The sequence below is a fragment of the Leptosomus discolor genome, chromosome 6, assembly GCF_034619465.1.
Source record: "Leptosomus discolor isolate bLepDis1 chromosome 6, bLepDis1.hap2, whole genome shotgun sequence".
NCBI lineage: Eukaryota > Metazoa > Chordata > Aves > Leptosomiformes > Leptosomidae > Leptosomus > Leptosomus discolor.
The window spans coordinates 8,616,975-8,636,458 of NC_141396.1; the positions used below are offsets into that span (position 1 = coordinate 8,616,975).

Below are 19,484 nucleotides of genomic sequence, written 5' to 3' on the forward strand. Positions count from 1 at the left end.
TAAACGGAGTTCCCAGTTAGACCTTTGAGGATCAGTTTTTATATGTCCTGTAAAGAGTTGCTATGGGTCATATTCGCTTCTTATTTCAAACAAAAATAGTTGAAAATCCTACCAGTTAATTTTTACTTATGCACTATTTGCAGAGCTTCTACTTGTTCTTTGTCCATGGATAAGTCTCATATGATGACCAAATTTGGACATAGGGATTTATATTTTTGTTCCTGGTGTTGGAGTTGTGCCCATTTGTGTGTAACGTTTATAGTTATAGTTGAGATCAGCCCTTTTCCTGTTGTGCCAGATAGTAGTCATGTTTCCACCTTTGTCCTCTTCCCCTTTGGTTTACCTGTTACTTTTTCTTTTAATGTTAAGAAAAAGTGTAGTTATGTATGTGCAAAAGTACCAGATTTTTTTATTTATTTATCCTAACACTTTTTATTCACTTCCCACATTTTAACAGATTTATTGTTTAACGAAAATGAAAAAAAAGTAAACCTCAAAAAATAAAGTTTTATTAACAAAGCAATTCTCAGCATGTAGTTGGAATGCTGAAATACGTATTGGAAAATTTCAAAATGTTTAACCTCAAAACAGACCCTATGTTTACATTTCATAGCATATATTATGACTGAGATTGAAATAGAACAAGGTCCAAAAAAGTAACAATCATGAGCTTAATATTTTGTATAGTCAAAAATATGTAGTTAGTTTATTAACATGCTCTAGAAATCCTTATTACTAATTTGAAATGCAGTTACAGTTTCAAAATTGTTCTGAAAAATATTTGGATGTTTTGCTTGAGCCTTTGTGGAAGTTCCTTTCCTTTTGCTGTCTTTCCTCCTTCCATCAGACTTCCTGTTCGTATCACACTGAGCTCAGGTATCTTAGAAACAGCCTTCAGTTAGACAAAAACATTTGGATTGTTTCTCATACTTACTAATAAATATCTAAGTAGCTTTCTTGTGAAATGAGACATGAAGCCAAATAGTATTGAAACATTCTATGTATATATACATGTGTGTCTATAAATACATATGTAAGCACATAGGCCATTTTAAAGTAAGAATATACTGTGCTCTCAGTGCATATAATTGTAGAAGAACTCCTCTGATTTTTGTGCACTAATGTAAAGAAAGCAAAATCTCATGTTGAACATGGTTTCAACAGTAGGAAGCTAGTGTGGTTAGAAAAAATACTATATTCAGAGCCAAAAGCCTTTCCTTGTCCGAAATCTGTGATTATTTCAGGTTTCAAAGTCGTACCTAAGAGCATATCTGGCCCCTTCTTTTCTGAACTGGCATGACTTCAGGAATAAAGCAGTTGTTAGTGAGCAGAGAAAGGGCTTTGGAATTTCCTGCACTCCTGCTGTGTAGATTCAAATGCTAAGTTTAAATAATGGATGAAGCTAAGATTATTATAATTGATCATTGTATGATTTATATGTCATAATTATAACTAGGTTGAGAAAGAATTTTCAAAAGCTAGTTTCCTGGTAGCCAGAACCATTAAATAACAGTGAGCTGCCAAAACAAAAATTAGGTGGGAACGTAGCCACATAGTTCAGAATGTCTGTCCTTCACCTGATTTATAACTCCCTTTATGATGACAGTATCAGTGGTATTTTCTTACTAGGAACAGTGAGAGCTGCTTGAAATGTTTTTCTTATCTAACAGAATTCTGCGTTGTTTTAAGCTCAGTCAAGCATAATAACTGGAAAACTGCAAAAATCTAATGTATAACAAAACTAAAAGGTGCAAGAGGTTGAAGAGGTTAATTAAAAGTGTAATGATCACATTTACTGAGACAGTCCAATTAATCACTTTATTCAGTGGTCATGTGATACAGAAACCATTGCTGCAGATAACTGATTTCTAGTGCTGGCATACATGGTCTGTGTTCATTAAAATCTGTATTTTTCTACAAATGGAAATTTAACTTTTTATTTTAAGCTGCTTTTATTTATTTGAAAATATTTTTAAAGACTAGCTAATATTTAACCCTGTATCCTCACATACTACTTTCTCCAGCTGTAGTCTGTTTGAACAGTATGGGAGCATTGCCCCCTTGATACTTGTGGTCTTAAAGCCCCATGGGAGGTTTGCTTACAGCTTAATGGGGTTGTAGGTATAGAAGAAATAAAGCACTAGAAATACATCATTATGTAATGTGATCTCTCTGAAACAGTGTATATGACCAACAAAGTGAATTCTCAAGTGTCAACAAGCGCATCTAAATGTAATTTTTACCACGTCAACTGGAAAAAGGCAAAAAGAACCTTGAAGGATCAATTACAAGGGTCATAACCTTGTATTATCTGATTCGCTATAATATTCACACAAGCTTTATTGGAATGGAACATAAATTTGAAAAATAGTGAGATTAGAAAGGATTGCAATGCTAGAGCAAAGAGCTAGAAGCTTTCTCTTGGTTTATTTTGCTAGGGCAGCACTTTAGAGAGAGCCCATTATAAGCAGGAGAACAGTAGTTATGTTAACACGGTAATTAATCAAGTCTGAGGAAAAGAGGAAACAAGTTGTGAATTCAATTCTGCAGTAATAAAAAGAAATGCTGAAGGTTGCCCTGTAAATTGGCATGACTTTGGTAAACAGTCCCTCACTGTGTCTTGAGAACTTGCATGCAGTAAATCACTTCTCATGGCAACCGTGTAGGTTTGAATATTTTCACAGGTTTATTCTGTATTTCTGTGCGTGCTAGTTCATTCTCAATTCTGTTGACTTAGTGTTTAGCTAATAATAAAATACTGAACTGTGTAACATGAGAGCATATGCAATAACACTTTTTCACTTCGAATATTTTAGAGGGAAATTAATTAGAAGAACTCAGCTGAAACTGTGGTGATAGCCTTCCACATCACAAAACCAGCCTCTGACTCAGTACAGAGCATGAATTGTATATAGAATGACTGAGATCACTCCCTCAGAAAAAAAAAAAAAAAATCTGTATATGGTCCCAGTCATGCATAATCCATCCCTAATGCTAGTGCAGTGTAGATATGTTAAAATGACCTTTACACCTAAAACTCTTCAGGATAGAACTGAAATCATTGGTGCAGTAATGTGAGAAACTGACTGAATCAGTTTGCAACAATTGGAATTTTCTTTGTTTAGCAGCCTCTGATTTTAGTCATATGTTTCTTCCTCCTACGTGAGATCCCTTGGACAGAAGAAATAAAAGTGGCATTAAAGAACCAAATTCTTGAACTTAGATTATTGAAAATTCAGAATAACTCTATTGAATAAAATGGATATAACTATGCTGGCATGAATTTAATGTGAAGCTGCTGTCCTCAGTGCCACGTGGAAAATTAGGGACCCCGGCATAACCTTTCATTAGATTTGTAGCAGAAAAGAAAGGTGATAGATCAGGATATTTGTGAGTGAAGACAGAAAGAATTTCAGCAGCAGCCCACAATGTTGTTCACACTGAGGAGCAGGGTTTCCTCTCCCTCCCTGCTCTCGTGGAACAAAAATTTAACCCAGTTCACTGCAGGGTTATGACTTTCCTCTTACATAACCTGTAAGTTGAGCAGATGTCCCCCAGCCAACCCACAGGGCTCAGCCACCTCTGAATTTTCTGCTCAGCCTTTCCCTGTTCCTCCCCAGAAAAGACTGAAAGTATCAAAGGAAGGCTTAAGACATCATTTCTCCCCCTTTTCATCAATGCGTATCCAGCACAGGAGTATTCTTTTGCAATCTTTATCTGCAATGTATATCAAATGCAAAATGAAATGGTCAACTAAAGGTAGCAGGACTCTTGTCTCCATTTAAGTTAGATCCTACTAAGTATTAGAGCCCAGATCTAGTGGTTAACTTGGGCAATGCAAAATGCAGCACGTAGGGCATGTGGCCCTCTTAGTAGTATTAAACTTCCAGGAACAGACCAAGAGATAGATTTATCCACCTAAATGTCAGTAGCCCTTGCTTCCAGGTGATGTCTAAAATTCTTGGCAAGTGCTCAGAATCCTTACAAAATACACAGGGAATACTGTGTGTAAAAAAACCAACAAACCCAAACAAACAAACAAAAAAACCCACAAACCAAACACACACCAAACCCAAACAAAAACCCCAACAAAAACAAAACAAAAAACCCCAGAAACACAAAAACCCCTGCACAATAAATGTCTAGACGGACAACAAGAAATACAGAAACTGTGATTTGTTGGAAGACTTTAGATCTGAGGAGCCACATTCACATCCTCAGGCAGGTGCATCTGTCCACGCAGCAGTCCGTGTATGCTCCTGGGAGTAGAGGGCCACTCTTCTTTTAAGGCGCAGAAGATGTCATGGTGCTTTAGTCAGTAAATTAGTGATCAGAATAGTCTTTGAGAAAGCGGGATTCATGTGCTTTGTGCTCCTCGCTATGGGTTTTTGCAAAGCTTGGGAGACTTTTCTGTGGATTAGGCACTAGGTTGGTCTGGAAGGAAGGGAAGGAGCTGTGGTATAGAAAGGATTATGTGGTGTTTTTTTTTTTTTTTAGAAGGGATTAGAAGAACAGAGCACAAGTGGGATTACGCCTCTGCAGATTTAGAATTAAGGGAGTCATCTTCAGGAAGGGAATCCTGGTTTCCAGTCATTGCTCTTGTAAGAGAAATAACTCACTTTCCTGGGTGCAGGCCAGAACCCAGCAATCTGCCTCCCAGGGAGAGCTCTCATCCTTGGGCTGAAACATTATGCTCTCTTTGATGTTTTGCAATATACACTATTTCCCGTGCACCTTCTTGAGAACACCCTACAGCGAGATGTTTGAGAACCCTTCTGGGAAATGAAGACGACAGCGGTTCTGAGTCTACAGGTCAGGGAAGGCATTGAATCAAAGTCTCCTAGATCCCCACTGATGATTCATCAGTGGAGTCTCATGAAAACAAAGACTAGGGTGTTTTGAAAAAGACTTTGGGCATAGCAGTTTTGCAGAACATGGTAGTGATGAACACTTCCAAATCACGTCTGTTGGTTCAGTCTAAGCAATGTAAATGCTTTTGATGTCTATAGGGCTTGGACAGGAGATAGCCTTTACCTCTTCAGGTGGATTAATGGGTGTTTTCAGAAAAGAATTCAGGGACCTGTGGAATTTGTTATCAAAGACTTGCATGTCCGACACTGGAGGGGACTGAGCAGGAATGTAAAACATTCCAGCTTTGGTCTCGGGAACCTAAAGTCTCAGTTTAGGCGGTTTTGGCTTAGGCCCTTTTGTTGCTTTAGCCATGGGTGTGCTTTTCTGCATACAGGAGTCAGTCTCAACATGCTTATCACCTGGTATATGAACTGCTGCCATCTATTGTAATTTCAACATGCCTATCGTTGTATTTGGTGGTACTCTGAAAGCCCTGGGTATAGCTGATAATGTTTAGCTTTAATTTTAAAAAGTGAAAAGATTTGAAGTAGGCCTGACTGTTCTCTAAAGGCTGAGTAAAAGACAAGTAGAACCTCAAAATCATGAACATGTGTATGCGTCAGTCTTCTCATGAGTTCTTTGGGATGACTTGTTTTTCTCTCTGCCATTTGGGATTAGAAATAATTTGTCCAGGAATATGGTAGTTTGTTTGAATTCATTAAGATGCAGATGACATTTCCCATGCTTTCTTTATTTTTTTAATTGATTCTTACAAAGCAGAAGTACTTCGGTGAGCCTCATAGCAGCACTTTTGTTAAAGTGGGCTCATGGTTCTCTTTATTCTGGTCAGGATTTGGTTCCTATATGCCGTATTCTGCACCTGCATTGAAGTAGGCCCATACCCATGTGGTCACCTCTATCACTTTGTAATTTTACCTTCCATCACATTAACATTTACTGCTGTCTTTTACAGCATTCCCTTCACTAAAAACCCTAGAAAACCTACTAATGCTAATTACTTGCAAATAGTAATTGTAATTTTAATGGCAACCTCAGTAAATTGCTTTTTATGTACTGTAAGAAAATTGAAAACTAAGTGTCCACTTTGCTGTTTAATAAGAATCTCATAGAACAAGTAATAGTCCTTTCACTCCTTCCATCTAGTGGGAGCACGAATAAGAAGCTCTCAATATCCACTGAGAATCCCTTCCTGTGCACCATGGGGTTAATAGGAGTTGAGGAGGCAGCCAAAGGCTCAGTGGGTGCAGAAATGAAACAGAAATGGAAATGCAAGGAAGATGAAAGATTAAGGTGAAGAGTCTATAAAAGAGGGTGAAGCATAAGGAAGATTCCACAGGGCAGAGGAAGCCCTATTAAAACTTTAGAAACATCTCTGGATAAAAGACTGGAGCATTTGCCTGGCTTCTTTCTGGTGTTGTATGGGAGCTTGAGTCCAGAACTGTTGCAACTGTAACAACGTTGGGCCAGCGTGGGGGGGTTCACAAGATAAGAAATATCAAAGTGGTAACACCTTATACTGTAAGGCCTGTTTTTTCATCAGTAAAATGTTTTCAATCAGAAAAACATCTCACCTTGCATGCACAGGTTTCATGTGCTGTAGAAGAGCTGCAAGCTGGTCATCCATGTGGAGGTCGGTTAGTATCAGTCAGCCAATTATTGCTGCCTCAGAGTTTTTGCGCATAGTGTACAGCCAACTGCCTGGTAGGAGGATGCTTTTAGGCATCCTGACTCTATGGATGTTGGGAGCTGCTGCTTTCCCACCCAGGCAGTGGCTACTGGCTCTGGCTGTGTTCTCCCACGACTCCTGCCTGCAGCACATCAGGGTGGCACTCATAGCAGCTCCTGGTGACTTCTGCTGGGAGGCAGCACTCTGCTCTGCTGGGCCCCTTACTGCTGGTGGGAACCAGTGCCTCGCACACAGGCATGAGGCATCACTTATCACCTGCCTGGAAGTAACCTCAGAGTCTGCAGTGATTTGACAGGAGTGGAGAGCTGCGTGGTTTGGCAGAGATTTCCAGAATGGGCCTAAGGCAAAGCAGACTTGGGAGAGAGGAAGCTTTGGGTGGGGAAGTGGTGGTGGGAAGGAATCATTACTTGTCCCAGGCTGCTGTTCTGACCCTCAATCCATATCCAAGTGCCCCAAGAGTGAGTGGAACTGAAAAAGGATCTCCTTACACAGACCTTTCCCAAAGGATACTGGCAGGAAAAGTAGCTCTGGATTAGATCCATTTGCTCTTAACGTAGTCAGTACCTAGTAAGAGCCAAACTCCTGCCTGTCTTAATAATTTAAGCTTTGCAGAACAGAAGCAGGGTGAAATTTTGACCTTATCTATTACTGCTGCGTAAGTAATCCCCAGAAACACTCTGAGTATTGTTAACTGTTTGTAGTTACCACAGGACTTAAGAATAATTATATTGTACTTTTGCAATAAAAATAAAGCATAAAGTGTGTTCTGGACTGTAAATTTTGCATTAAAACATGATTTAAAAGCTTGGGAGAAGCTGACATTAATAAGAAGAGTTGGTTTAGACAGTCTTGTTTAATTCAAATTCATCTCTCGTGCTGTATATTAGTCTTGCTTTTAAAAGCTAGAAATAATTTGTATAATGGGATGATAAATATGTCAGAAACAACAGCTAGGGACATATGTATCAAAACAGAAAAGGCAAGTGGCAAGCTACAGCCAGGGGTAGTTTTAGAAAAAAAACAACACACACCGAAAGACCTGGTCCATGTTCAGAGTTGGCATGTAGAGGAATGCGAGTCTTGGGTAGATGTAAACTGTATGAAAGATATGAATAAGTGTAACTATTGTTTATGAACAATTTGCACCTAATTCAACTTTCATCCAAGCTAACTTTCACTGTTCGTGTGGTCAGTGAAGTGGTTTGTGCTCTATTTTTTAAAAAGATTAAGCTGTCCCTTTTGTTTTTTGAGGTGTTCACAGTGCTTTTTAATTCTGTATCAGCATTTACTACATTTTGGACCCTTAATGGAAAACAGGTATATGATGATCAGCAAAGAGGTCCTTTATTACATCTTGGGTTTTCTTTTAAAGAAACTAATATATCATACAGTAAGCTTAGTCCTGTTTATAGTAAAATGCCCCATTCAGAGCTCTTCCACAGCATCTTGTTTTAAAGAGCTGAATTCAGCAGTTGACTCCCAGGCACAAATAATCATGTAATTACTCTGCAATCACATAGTAATTAGCATGTACTATTCATATATTGCATAATTATATGCCATGCAGATTACATAGTAATTATATTTATACATGTAATTCTATATGCTGTATTAAAAACCCCAAACTTTGAGAGCTTGTAGTTAAGATTATAATTGCATGCTAATGTAATACAACTTTTTGTATGAAAATGTTACAATTTCATGAGACGGTTGTATTTTGGTTATCTCATCTCTTCTGCATCTGGTGTTGCTTAAACTGTGGTAGGCTGCTATTATAAGAAATGCTTGGCTCTGTTAATTTATAGTCAAATGTTGCATGTTTATAACTTTGTAATTTGTGGAGATAAGAAGCAAAGAATTGCAGTTTGTTGTGCAAGAAACTGGGATTGGGAAGGACTTGTAGTGTAAATGTTAAGTGTCCAAAGGTTAAATGTAAAACCCACTGAACATAGATAGGGCATATTGCTAGAGTGAAAAACAAATCTAATGCTACCTATCCCTGGATAGGTGAGATACATGGAATAGTAGCAGGTGATAAACTTGTGTGATGTGAAATGTGTGCTTGCACCGAGGCGCATCTTGGGCACAGTCAGTTCAGGCGATTGCAGTACCTCAGGGCAGCGTGTCAGCTGAGCTACACCATCTTTTCCTGCCACGGGAAAAGGTAAAAGGTTGATGCCCTGATCTGGGAATGGGAGGCAAAGTGGTAGGAGGATGGAGAAGAGTGGCACTGAGTTGTAGAAAGGCCTTGGACTGACTATTTGGTAAAAGGTGGAAGATCTAGGAAAAAAAAAGCTTTTTTTAGAGGGGAACTTAGAGTTTTAGATCATTTGAGATGCTTTATGTTTGGCCAGCCCCCCTAAGAGGTTGCTGTAGAGTTTTAGATATTTGCAAAATGTTTTGTTCAGCTTGCAAATTCTGTAGCAATGGAAAGGTAGTGTATTTTCTTGGATCTGTGATGTTGGCATTCCTAATATCCAAAGCAGCATTATGATTATTTTTAATTGAATTTTGCATTCTAATGCCAATTGCCTTCATTTTCAAGCAAAGCATATATTGAGTTTTAGTGTCTGGATAATGTATTGCAAAATTAAATGTGTAATTATAGTCTTAACTTTTACCTGAGTTTAATTATTTCTGTAACTTCTTGTAGCGTGTGCATGTGTGTGTGAGAGGGAGACATGCTCTTTGGTTTAAATTTTTTTTCCACAGTCACTTGTTATTTCTACATCAGCTTCTTCAAAGACTGTAACTTCAAAAAAAACTTCCAGGGTTCAGGTGGCATCTATATATCTTATAAAAGTGTCTTTAACTGAGCAGGGAACTTACAGGCCTTGTGGGTGGCCTTAGCTCATAGTCATGGGCTGCACCTGCTTTCCTTTGTGTCTGGGTGGGCTGTTTTCATACCTCAAAAACTGTGGTAACAGGCATGTGGCTTTTACATTCTTCAGAGTACACAGATTACATTGGTATGTTGTTACCTGGTGTAGATGCTGAATGTCATTTGTACTGTTCAAGGAAAAAATAAAGTCAGAGCTTTACAAAACCAGAGTTAGGAGCCTACGTTCTCACTGTGTCCTTGTGCAATGGGCCACACATATCCCTTCTAATTTACCAGCGATTTTAATAGGTTTTTAGTGAGGCCAAGTCTTACCGAGTATTCATCCTGCATGTCTGTGACAGAGAAGATGACGTACAGCCCGCCCAGTGTAATCATCGTTTATTTGCCAGCATTCTGATCTTAACGCATGCCTGTGCTCTTGTTCACTTGTTAAACCATTACCCTGAGAAACAAAAGGACTGGTCACAGTTTCTGGCGCTGAAAGTTTTGTATGTAACAAATATATAATCAGGATCTCATTAACAGTGAAATAAACACAAACTTCAAAACACAATATAAATGTGACGCATTTCTTACTGCTGTTGTGTTGTTTTTTCTAGTGGAGCCAGTACTTTCAAAGGGGAACAATTGCTTGGATGCAGCAAAAGCTTGTAACCTAAATGATACCTGCAAGAGGTTCAGATCTGCTTACATAACCCCCTGCACCAGCAGCACGTCTAATGAAATCTGTAACAAGCGGAAGTGTCATAAGGCCCTCCGGCTATTTTTTGACAAAGTTCCCCCAAAGCACAGCTACGGGATGCTCTTCTGCTCCTGTCGAGACGTAGCCTGTACAGAAAGGAGACGGCAGACTATTGTTCCTGTGTGTTCATATGAGGACAGGGAGAAACCAAACTGCCTGAATTTACAAGAATCCTGCAAGAAGAATTACATCTGCAGGTAAGATAGCACATGGCAGGGGAGTGATTAATGAGGTACCAGAGAGAATTTTTTGGTACAGCTGGATTTGCCAGGACTAAGGGCCAGAATATCCATTAGGGAAATGGATGAGTCAGGGGAAAAAGAACGTCTTAACAGAGTAACAAAAGCCTGCATCTGGTTACAGCATGTGCCTTCTCCAAAACTGTTCACAGCTACTCCCTCGCATTACGGAGGAGTCTTTACACCCCCATTTTAATTTGTACAGATTTTTGTTGGAAACATTATCGTTAGGTGTCTGTATGAAATGGTGTCTCAGAATGATTTTTATGTCCCATTACTGATCAGGTGAAAATAGACTTATTCATTATAATGGGATTTATTTTCATTGTAACCTTACATCTGAGCACTAACTGTGAATACAGGCCACATGTTGGACTTCATAAATGATCACAATACAGAGACTACTGGTGGGTTTTTTCTTCATTGGAAGAAAAGGAGTCCATGCTTGAAGACTAGATCCCACTATCTTTGTGGAGCTGTTTTAGCCTTGGAATTGTTTTATCTCCCCTCCCCTGACAAGAGTGCTGGGCTGATACAACTGGAGGGTCATTGATTCACTGACCTAATTCCCAGCCTCTTTCCCCTGCGTGTTCAGCCCCGAGAGGCAGTGCAGAGCACTGCTTCACTGAACGAACTGGGCCCTTTCGCTTTCATGGAGTTCCCAGCAGGTTATTGCACAATGCTTATTCAGTGGCACACAGGGCCTCCTCTGCCCTTAGGGAATGCTTTATTCCTACTTAGCATTGTGTACATTTATATTAGAATGTTGTTGTGCTAATGTCATATTTATGAAGTTATTATGCCCAAGAATCTTGCTTGTTTCTAATGTGTAAATTCCTTGTAGATTATCCAATTCTATAAATTAGCAAGCAAAGAAATAAACAAACAGTATTGTAAAATGTCAAGGACACTGAAGTTATGATATAAATCTTAATAAATACTTACACATGCCTGGTAAAATATTTACTTTGAAGTTTGCTTACGAGATCTCCACTGCTAATCTTAACTGTTTAGCCATAGCACCTCAGATGTGCCCGAGTGTTGTTCGAGGGGGGGGGGGGCGCGAGGCGAGCAGCGCCCTGCCCTTGATGGCTTGGGGGGAATCAGGAGCCAGTTTCCTGCTGACCCAAATTAGAGCAGATTTAAATCAGAGCAGGTTCTCATTTCAGTCTAGTGAGTTGCATTCAGCACCTTGATAGCTGATGCTACTGCAGTTTGTGAAAGCTGGATACATGTAGTCTCAGAACTACTTGCTTTCCATTTCCATGTGGTGCCATTAGTTTTTTTGCTTATATATATTGTCTTCCTTATACACAGACTGTGTTAATTAGTAGAGTTACATTATCTTTACTGTGTTTTCTGCCAAACTTCCAGTGTGTTACAGTGCCAATGAAATGGGAGAGAGGATTTTATATGGAGACTCCTTCCTATTATTCAGGAGATAGTGTTCAGGAATTACTTAGTTAAATTAATGCCATTACTTCTCTCATGACTGTGTTTTCCTTTGGTCAGCTTTGAGCTAATGTTGTCTCAGCAGCTAAGTTTTTAATGGCATTTTGTTTAATTTGACTTCACAAGTCTGGTGTGTTTTCTCCATTGCAATGCTGCAGAGGAAAGCTTGGTGAAGGCTCTGCTCCTGTGCCTTAAGTTGCAGCCAGCACTGGGGTGAAAATGGATTTCTTTACAGGTTCTTCTCGTGGATTCTTTTGCTTTAAAATGCCAAAATTAAAGAGCTTGGACTCTTAAAAGGCTCAGCGAGACCTGGCTGTGAGCGCAAGGGGCAGCACTGGTACAAGGAACTGGTGGGCAAACGCCTGCAGGGTCTAGGGCAGAGTCAGTGAGTGCAGCACTTGAGTCCTATGCCTGGAGGTAAAGCAAGCTTGATGTGTTGCTGAGAGTCATCTCGTGTAGGTGTTACTATCTCCCTGGGCTGTCTAAACTGCTAAGTGTATTTAATACCTTCCCTCTCTACTGTCAGGGAGAGGAGCAGCAGAGCTATTCCAGCCTATCCATAATTTGGCGAAAGACATTTTGTCTCAACTTGTTGTGCACTTAGAGAGAGCTGGTGTGATTTGTTCCCCTTGTCCTGTAGGAAAACAGGGACTGGGGCAGGGGATGAAAGAAAGGGGAGATCTCCTCCCTGCTATCAGAAGTATTGGCACTGGTAAATATCAGTCTATATAACAATTCCAGATATATTTAGAATAATAGAAAGCAGTAGTCAGTAGGCATATAATTCCAGCTCTGATAACTTCTATTTCATTTTGAAATCAGAACAAGTATCTAAAGGGGAGAATAATTTGAGAATATGCTCTGCCTATTGTGAAACATAGTCATTTAGAAACTATTATTTGCATGCCTCTAACATCTATTAAAACTTCTTCATAATGCTAGTTAAGACAAGGGAGCAAGTTCTAAAGGGTTTCTGAATGTACACTCACAAATGGTTTATGAATGCTGCTTAATCAAAAAAGCAAGATTTGAATCTGCCCATACTCTGTGTAAAGTATCAGCTAGGCCTGTGCAAACAAGTATTTAAACATTCAGTTTTGGATGCTCTTTAAAAGCTTTGTCCTGGATGCATACATCACTGAATCTGTTTTTAAAAGAGTTAAGAGCGGGGAAGCAATTTGGCCGAAGTGCAGGTACCACTAACTGAGATGGCAGAATGCTTATTTTTTTTTCTTTTCTATTCATTGATCTATCTGTTATATAACATAACCTCTCGATTGAGGGAAAAAGAGACCAGAAATGTCAGGAAATGCAAATAAGTTCTGACTTATGTAAACAGTCCTAATTTTTCAACTTCATCGGGATACTGAATGGTTCACTTTCATTATCATTTTTCTGCTGCCTCTACTTGTATCCCAGTCCATATCCAGCTTTGAAACCCATTGGAGTCTCTCAGGCATGCCTGTCAATGCTCACTGAAAAGAAAAGAAAAAAAACCCAAACCAAAACAAAAAAAAAGACATTAGAATTCCTTTTTATTATGAATATAAACAAAACTGATAAGGAAAGTCAATATACTGTCAAAAACTTTCACCAATGATGTTTTCCTGGAATAGCTCAAACCTCTGTGGAACCCCCTGTTCTGATCACCAATTAAACTTCAGAAAGTTGGCTGGCATGTTTTAAAAATGTCATTCAGCTGTAAATGCAGGGCAGTGTGCTTCATTTTTGCCACTATCACATTTAACAGTGTTTCAGATATTATTTTCTTTGAATAATGAAAGTGTGAGTCATTAGCTTGGTCCTTTTAATAATCTGCGTTTTGAATTTGCATACTACCTGTCTCTCCTGGATGTGTTCAGAAGGCGCTGACCAGAATGATAATGATACAGACACATTATTTATTAAAAAACAGTATCAATCCAGTCACTTGCTGCAAAGATCTGAGAAGAACGGTGGCATAAGAGGCATTTTTTCTTAATGTAAGAATCTAGTAACAGCATGTTTCTTGTCCTCCACAATTACTGTATTCAAAATGGTTTGTCAGTTCATCGAGGCTCATTTTTAAGGTGAAATACCCAGAAAGTAGTTCTTGACTAATTTCAGAAGACAGCTGTTTTGACCTTTTTTTTTTTTTTTTGGCTGAAATAAATACTATTCTTATTGTTTTGCCTTTAGTTCTGTAAAAAGCACATGTTGCTGGTTACAGCTATTTGATACTGAAAAAAAAAGTTAGAATGGCTGCATAATATATTTAAATATCTTTTCCTCGTGGGATGACTGAAGGGTAATAATGAAATGTCCTATTATGTTTCAGTAGATGGGTCATCTCCCTGAAAATACAATAAAGATATTTTTGGCACTGTGTATTCAGAGGGCTAAATCTTTATACATGTGCTTTCATTGGTGTGTTCTTACCTTTTGACCAGTTTCTAATCACCCATCCAGTCCAGTTTTAACCTTGTTGCAACCACTTTTTCAGCTCTGTGTGAAAGGTACCCGCACGTACAGGTATAAGAACACTGATGTTATAATGCAAACATTTTCATCAGTGCGTAAAAGAGTTTATCCACAGTAAAAGCTAGAACAAAAGCTCAGCTGCTTGCTATGTTTCCTGAGAACATAATAAACTTGCCAAGAAATTAATTTTCTCCTTTATATTCTGTTGAACATTTTAAGTTAGTTTACTATGGAAAGGGAGGTACTGTATCTGTGCTTCTTTTCCATAAGGCATGTGCAGTCTCCAAGTGCTTTATACCTGTACCTGCTTGTAAAAGTGTCTTCCTCGTAAGACGACTGGGCTGATCCTGCAACATGTACCTTTACTGACTGAAAACCGTACACCCTCGTGGATAAGATTAGCCAGAGGACGGGGGTTAAACACTGTAGGAAAGTGTTTGATGAGATGTTATAAATGTGCAGTAAGCCTTTTTTGTCCTGCTATAGCAGAGGGGGAGCCCAACACCTTGTGTTAGGAGGGCACCTTCTTCAGTTACAGCATTAACAGGTAGCAGGGAGGAGTGCACTAAAGGGTTGTGTGGGGGGACAGGGAAGAGGGGAAGAAGAAATATGCCATTTTCCTAAAATTGTCTGTTCCTTATAGACTTACCTTTAATTTTTCTCACTTTCTCCCTTGCTTTTTCCTCATGCCTCTTTCCCTTGCTTAGTCTCCTTTCATCTCCTCCTTCCAGTTCTCCCAGTCATTATCTAACTTTCACTGCTTCTCCACCTCATTTGAATGCTCTCTGTTACGGCCACTTAAAGTCCCTCCTCACCTGCTCCTCTGCATGTTGTTCTTTTCCTCCCTCTATATCCTGCCACAGTCCGGTGATCTTCTGTAATTCAGAAAATGAGAGGGAGAACATAGGTGCAACCTCCCTTTCTGAGCCTTGTAGCTTATGTTGGTTACAGTGCAGCTGGCCAGCTCCTAAACCTGACTACTCAGTCTCAGACTGGCTCTAGCTTCATGTGTTAAAAGGACACTTAGTGGATATTTTCATGAAGGACACAGTAGCATTACACAGTTCCTTGTAACAGAGCTGAATTTGTGTCCCTCTGGGGTATTTATATCAGTTTGCCACTCAAAGCTGCCTGGCAGCTCCTTGAGATGATTGTTTTGATGTGGGTATGCAAAAACCAGGACAGCAACATAGTTTTGGTAATGCTGTTCAGGACATTCAAACAGGGACCCCCTTGATTTCTAGAGACGTGCAGGCTATGCCTATATTGTATGTTTGGAGACTGAGTCAGGGAGTGGGTGAAAAACCTTGTGTACTGCCTGACTTACCCTGCACTAGATGTTGGATGTCTGCAGTGTGATAGGGTTAGCCTGAGCTCAGGCTACCTGCAAATCCTCCCTGCTCTCTCTGCATATGACATCAGGAAAGCTCCTGTGTCTGCAAAATACCAGTGGGATAGGAAAAAATGTAACGCTATCTTTTGGCCCATATACTGCAGAATGCCTACAAGCTCACCTCACATATGTAACCATAGCCTGAATTTGAATTAAAATGATTTTTATATGTATATACAGGTGTGTATGTATTGCTAGAGCTACAATATTTAAGTGAAAAAAAACCCAGGTATGAATTCATGTTAAGGAATTAATAGTGAGGAATTATTACAGTTCAGAAAATTCAAAAAATGGGATCTGGGGGGAGGTGGGACAGAAGCTGGTGTACTCTGCAGAAGAAACATGATGGTCTAGTGGAGTATGTGTGTGGGGAATTGCTAGGCTGGAAAAAATACTAATGCAGTCTGCAAAATAAGCAAAAACCCTTTCAAATCAAGGCAAAGTAAAGATAGAAAATGCTGCAATACTGTATTATTTTCTTCTCTTACAGTTCTTTACATGATTCATTACATTAGTGTTTTTTGTTAGCAGAGTAAAATAGACCAAGTATGACCCTCCCCTCCTTCCAAAAACAAAGGTCATTTAAAATTTCTTCCCTCTAAATAAAACTCCAAATGAATCAAGCAGTTTGTCCTTAAAACATAACCATAAATCCCTCTGGAATCCAAAAATCAGAACACCCAGCAAAACAAGACTGCTTTGTCCCTGTTAAAGTGTAGATGGATCTCATGCTGCAGTGCCAGAATCTGCTTGGCCAGTCCTCATTTATACTCTTTCTGTTCTGCTTAAGAGGGTCTTGAAGATTAAAAGCTTGCTGGGTGATTGAGCTTCTCTGAAAGAAGCAAAGACAGAAGGATATAGTAATTAGAAAAATGGCTCGGCTTTTTTCCTTCACCCAACTTTCACATCGCTTTGTGCTTTAACAGCGAAGAGAGCCTCACATACAGAGGGTTTATGCTCCAGCAAGCAGTAACTAGACAGTATCTTTACGCTGAGGTCCCTTGTCAGGTGAGCTTGAAACTCTCCAAGCAGCATCCCTTCAGTCAGCTAGAACCTCTGCCGATTCCTGAAACCCAGTCTCACCAAAAAGGGAGCGTAATTCTTTTGTGCCCATTATCTGTAAAACACAAGTTATGCTTCAACATTGTCGGAACTGTTTGATGCAGATGACTTCTCTTTTGCATGGTGTAGCTTTGGCAGTACCCCTGATGTGGCTGAGGTCCTGCTAGTCCTTTCTGGTTGCTTTTAAAGTTAAGAACAAACCATGGCACTGAATATTTATTATTACCTGTCTACAGTTTGAAAAAGAGAAGGAGGGACTCAAGTATGTATGAACATAAAGTAATCGTAAAACAAACTTGGATACAAATGATTAGAGTTTTATAGGTTGTATTTAGATACCCTGCCTTCCATGTCACTCCCTTTTTTGCCAAAATGATTCAGTGGGCTGAAGTACTCACAGCCAGCAGTAAAATTTAGCTGTAAGAACTTGGGGACATTTGTATCAACCAAACACGGTCCTTCATTTCTGTGTATCGTTTTGTCCGAAAAGACTTGTTTTCTTATTCCAAGTGGGAAAGGAGAACTGCCTGTGCAATATAAGAAACAAGGAGACTACAGATCAGAAAGACAAACCAGGAAGGGAGTTACAGCAGGGCCAATGTCACCCATTTTGTTCTGTTCATTTATCATGGGGGAAAGATTAATCCACATATATTAATGAAGCTGTTTCACCAATATTTAGTCAAAAATGCTGAAATCCAGGAAAGTTAAATTTGGCATTAAACTTTAATAGAGATCTAAATTTGGAGCTACTCATGTTCTTACGGATAAGCAAGCACTTAATTGCCTTGCTGGATGGGGTTCCGGTAAGAGAACTGCTGCCGCTGATTGGTGGACTTGTTAGTTAAGAGATTTTTGTAGAGAGCGGGAGTTTAGCATCCACTGGTTTGCAGGAGTAGTTTCTGCCCTCTAATCTGTTAAATCTGGTGAAGAGAAGGTTTTTAATCCCTTTTAACATACAGCCAGTCCCATTTGGCTAACTTGCTCTTTCTGGGGCAAAGAAAGGGTGTATATATCACACGATAGCATTTTCTTTAATAAAGCAAAATGTTTTCTTATTTATCTCAAACCATGTATATGCTACAGGCAAGAAGCTGTTGTATGTTTAATGTGAATAACAGAGCTATTATATCTTCCCAGTGTGCTTCCTCTGACATCAGTGACTTCAGTGGATTTATTCCAGGGATGAATTTGGCTATTCCTGTTCTGTGTAGGTAAATCTTCAGGCAGTGCTAATTAAAAGAATGTCAACTGATTTTACCATTCCATTATGCTGGACTTTGTAAAGGTTATTTATATCATTCTACATCAGGCCCCAGTGAGAGAATATTTCTGGTGGCAGTTCATCTATTAAAATAGCTGCAAGAAAATGTAAACACTGGAACTAAAAATAAAACTTTGTTTCTCAACAGAGCAAGTGACATCCACATGCATATTTTCAAATTTTAGCATTTTAATGTTTACTGAATAGAAATTGCATTGCTTTCATTACGTTTTAAGCACTACCGTGTTACTGATGGAGTAACTACTGTTAAGTGGAAGCCAGACGTAACTGTACCAGTATCCAAAAAGACTTCTCGGCAGAGGTGAAGTTGTTTCCTACGCTTTGATTGTCTGCTGGCTTTATATCAAGTGACACAGAAGAAGTTTTCTGGTGTGTGTTTACTGTTGAATATATAGTTTTTGTGTGAGCTGACTGTGACCCTTGCCTAAGGTTATTAATGGATGTCCTTACATTCACATGTTGGTGCTTACACTATATTTGTTCAAGCAGATCCTATAAACAATTACAGCAAGCTTTTCTTTTATAGAGCACATATAACTAAGACCTCTGCTAAATTAAAACTTGAATTATTTGAATGTTCAGTTGACTTTCTTTTGTTCTGATACAAACTTAAATTACAGTGGTTCTCCTCTCAGTTACGGTGCTCCCTTTTCTAATTAGGCATTGTGAAATGCTGGAGATACATCTCAGCAACTGGCCATCATGAGCATTGCAAAATAGTCTTCAGAATGGACAGTATCTTTCAAAACAACTATTGTAAACATCTGGATATATCACAGGCTGACAGCTCTTAGCCTCTGTGGCCGTGTTCAGGTTTTTTTGACGGTGGAGACAAAAAAAAAAAACCCTCTTAAGACAGCCACATCATCCTTAACTGGTAAAAATGGTTTGGTTTCTAGTCTTATACTACAAACCAGTAGTTACATAGTAGCGTTATATATCTGTATTGCTTCTAAAAGCAAGCAAAACACGTTGAGTAAGATTAATGCTATATTGGTTTGCTAGTCTGAGAACTTGTCAACTTGCTGTTTGATGGGACTTGTTTTGTGCATGGAAAAAAAAAAGGATTCACATAAAAGAGGCTAATCTGCTTTCATCTGCTGAGTTCTGATTTTATATGTCTTGTCTTACTCCTGAAGTCCAAACAGTTTTTAGAGTAGCTTCGGGATGAACTTCAGCTATGCTGGCTGCCCACAGACCCTGCACGATTGTGTGCAAGGACACACTGGGCACCTTTTCTTTCCTTCAGCCAGGTCTCTGACAAGGGGACACAGAGCTGTTCCCTTCAGAAATGTCACCACGTGTACCACAGTGCCACTGGGGGTTTTTACTATGCAAAAAGCATCCCTACATAACCTTAGGAAACCTGATGATCCAGTGTATCTGCCAACAGAAACTTGTCTGGTAAAGACAGAACTTGTATTGGACTTTTTAGATTATTTTCTGTCTC

General features: G+C 39.2%; 1 protein-coding gene across 2 annotated transcripts in view; it reads left to right on the top strand.

Moving 5' to 3' along the window:
- GFRA1 (GDNF family receptor alpha 1) overlaps nt 1-19,484 on the top strand; it is a 140,675-nt gene that overhangs the window by 77,853 nt on the left and 43,338 nt on the right. For both annotated transcript variants that reach the window (XM_086466742.1, XM_009951795.2), the window contains exon 4: nt 10,001-10,340. In XM_086466742.1, the coding sequence (XP_086322868.1) occupies nt 10,001-10,340 (340 nt within the window). The remainder of the gene's footprint in view (nt 1-10,000; nt 10,341-19,484) is intronic.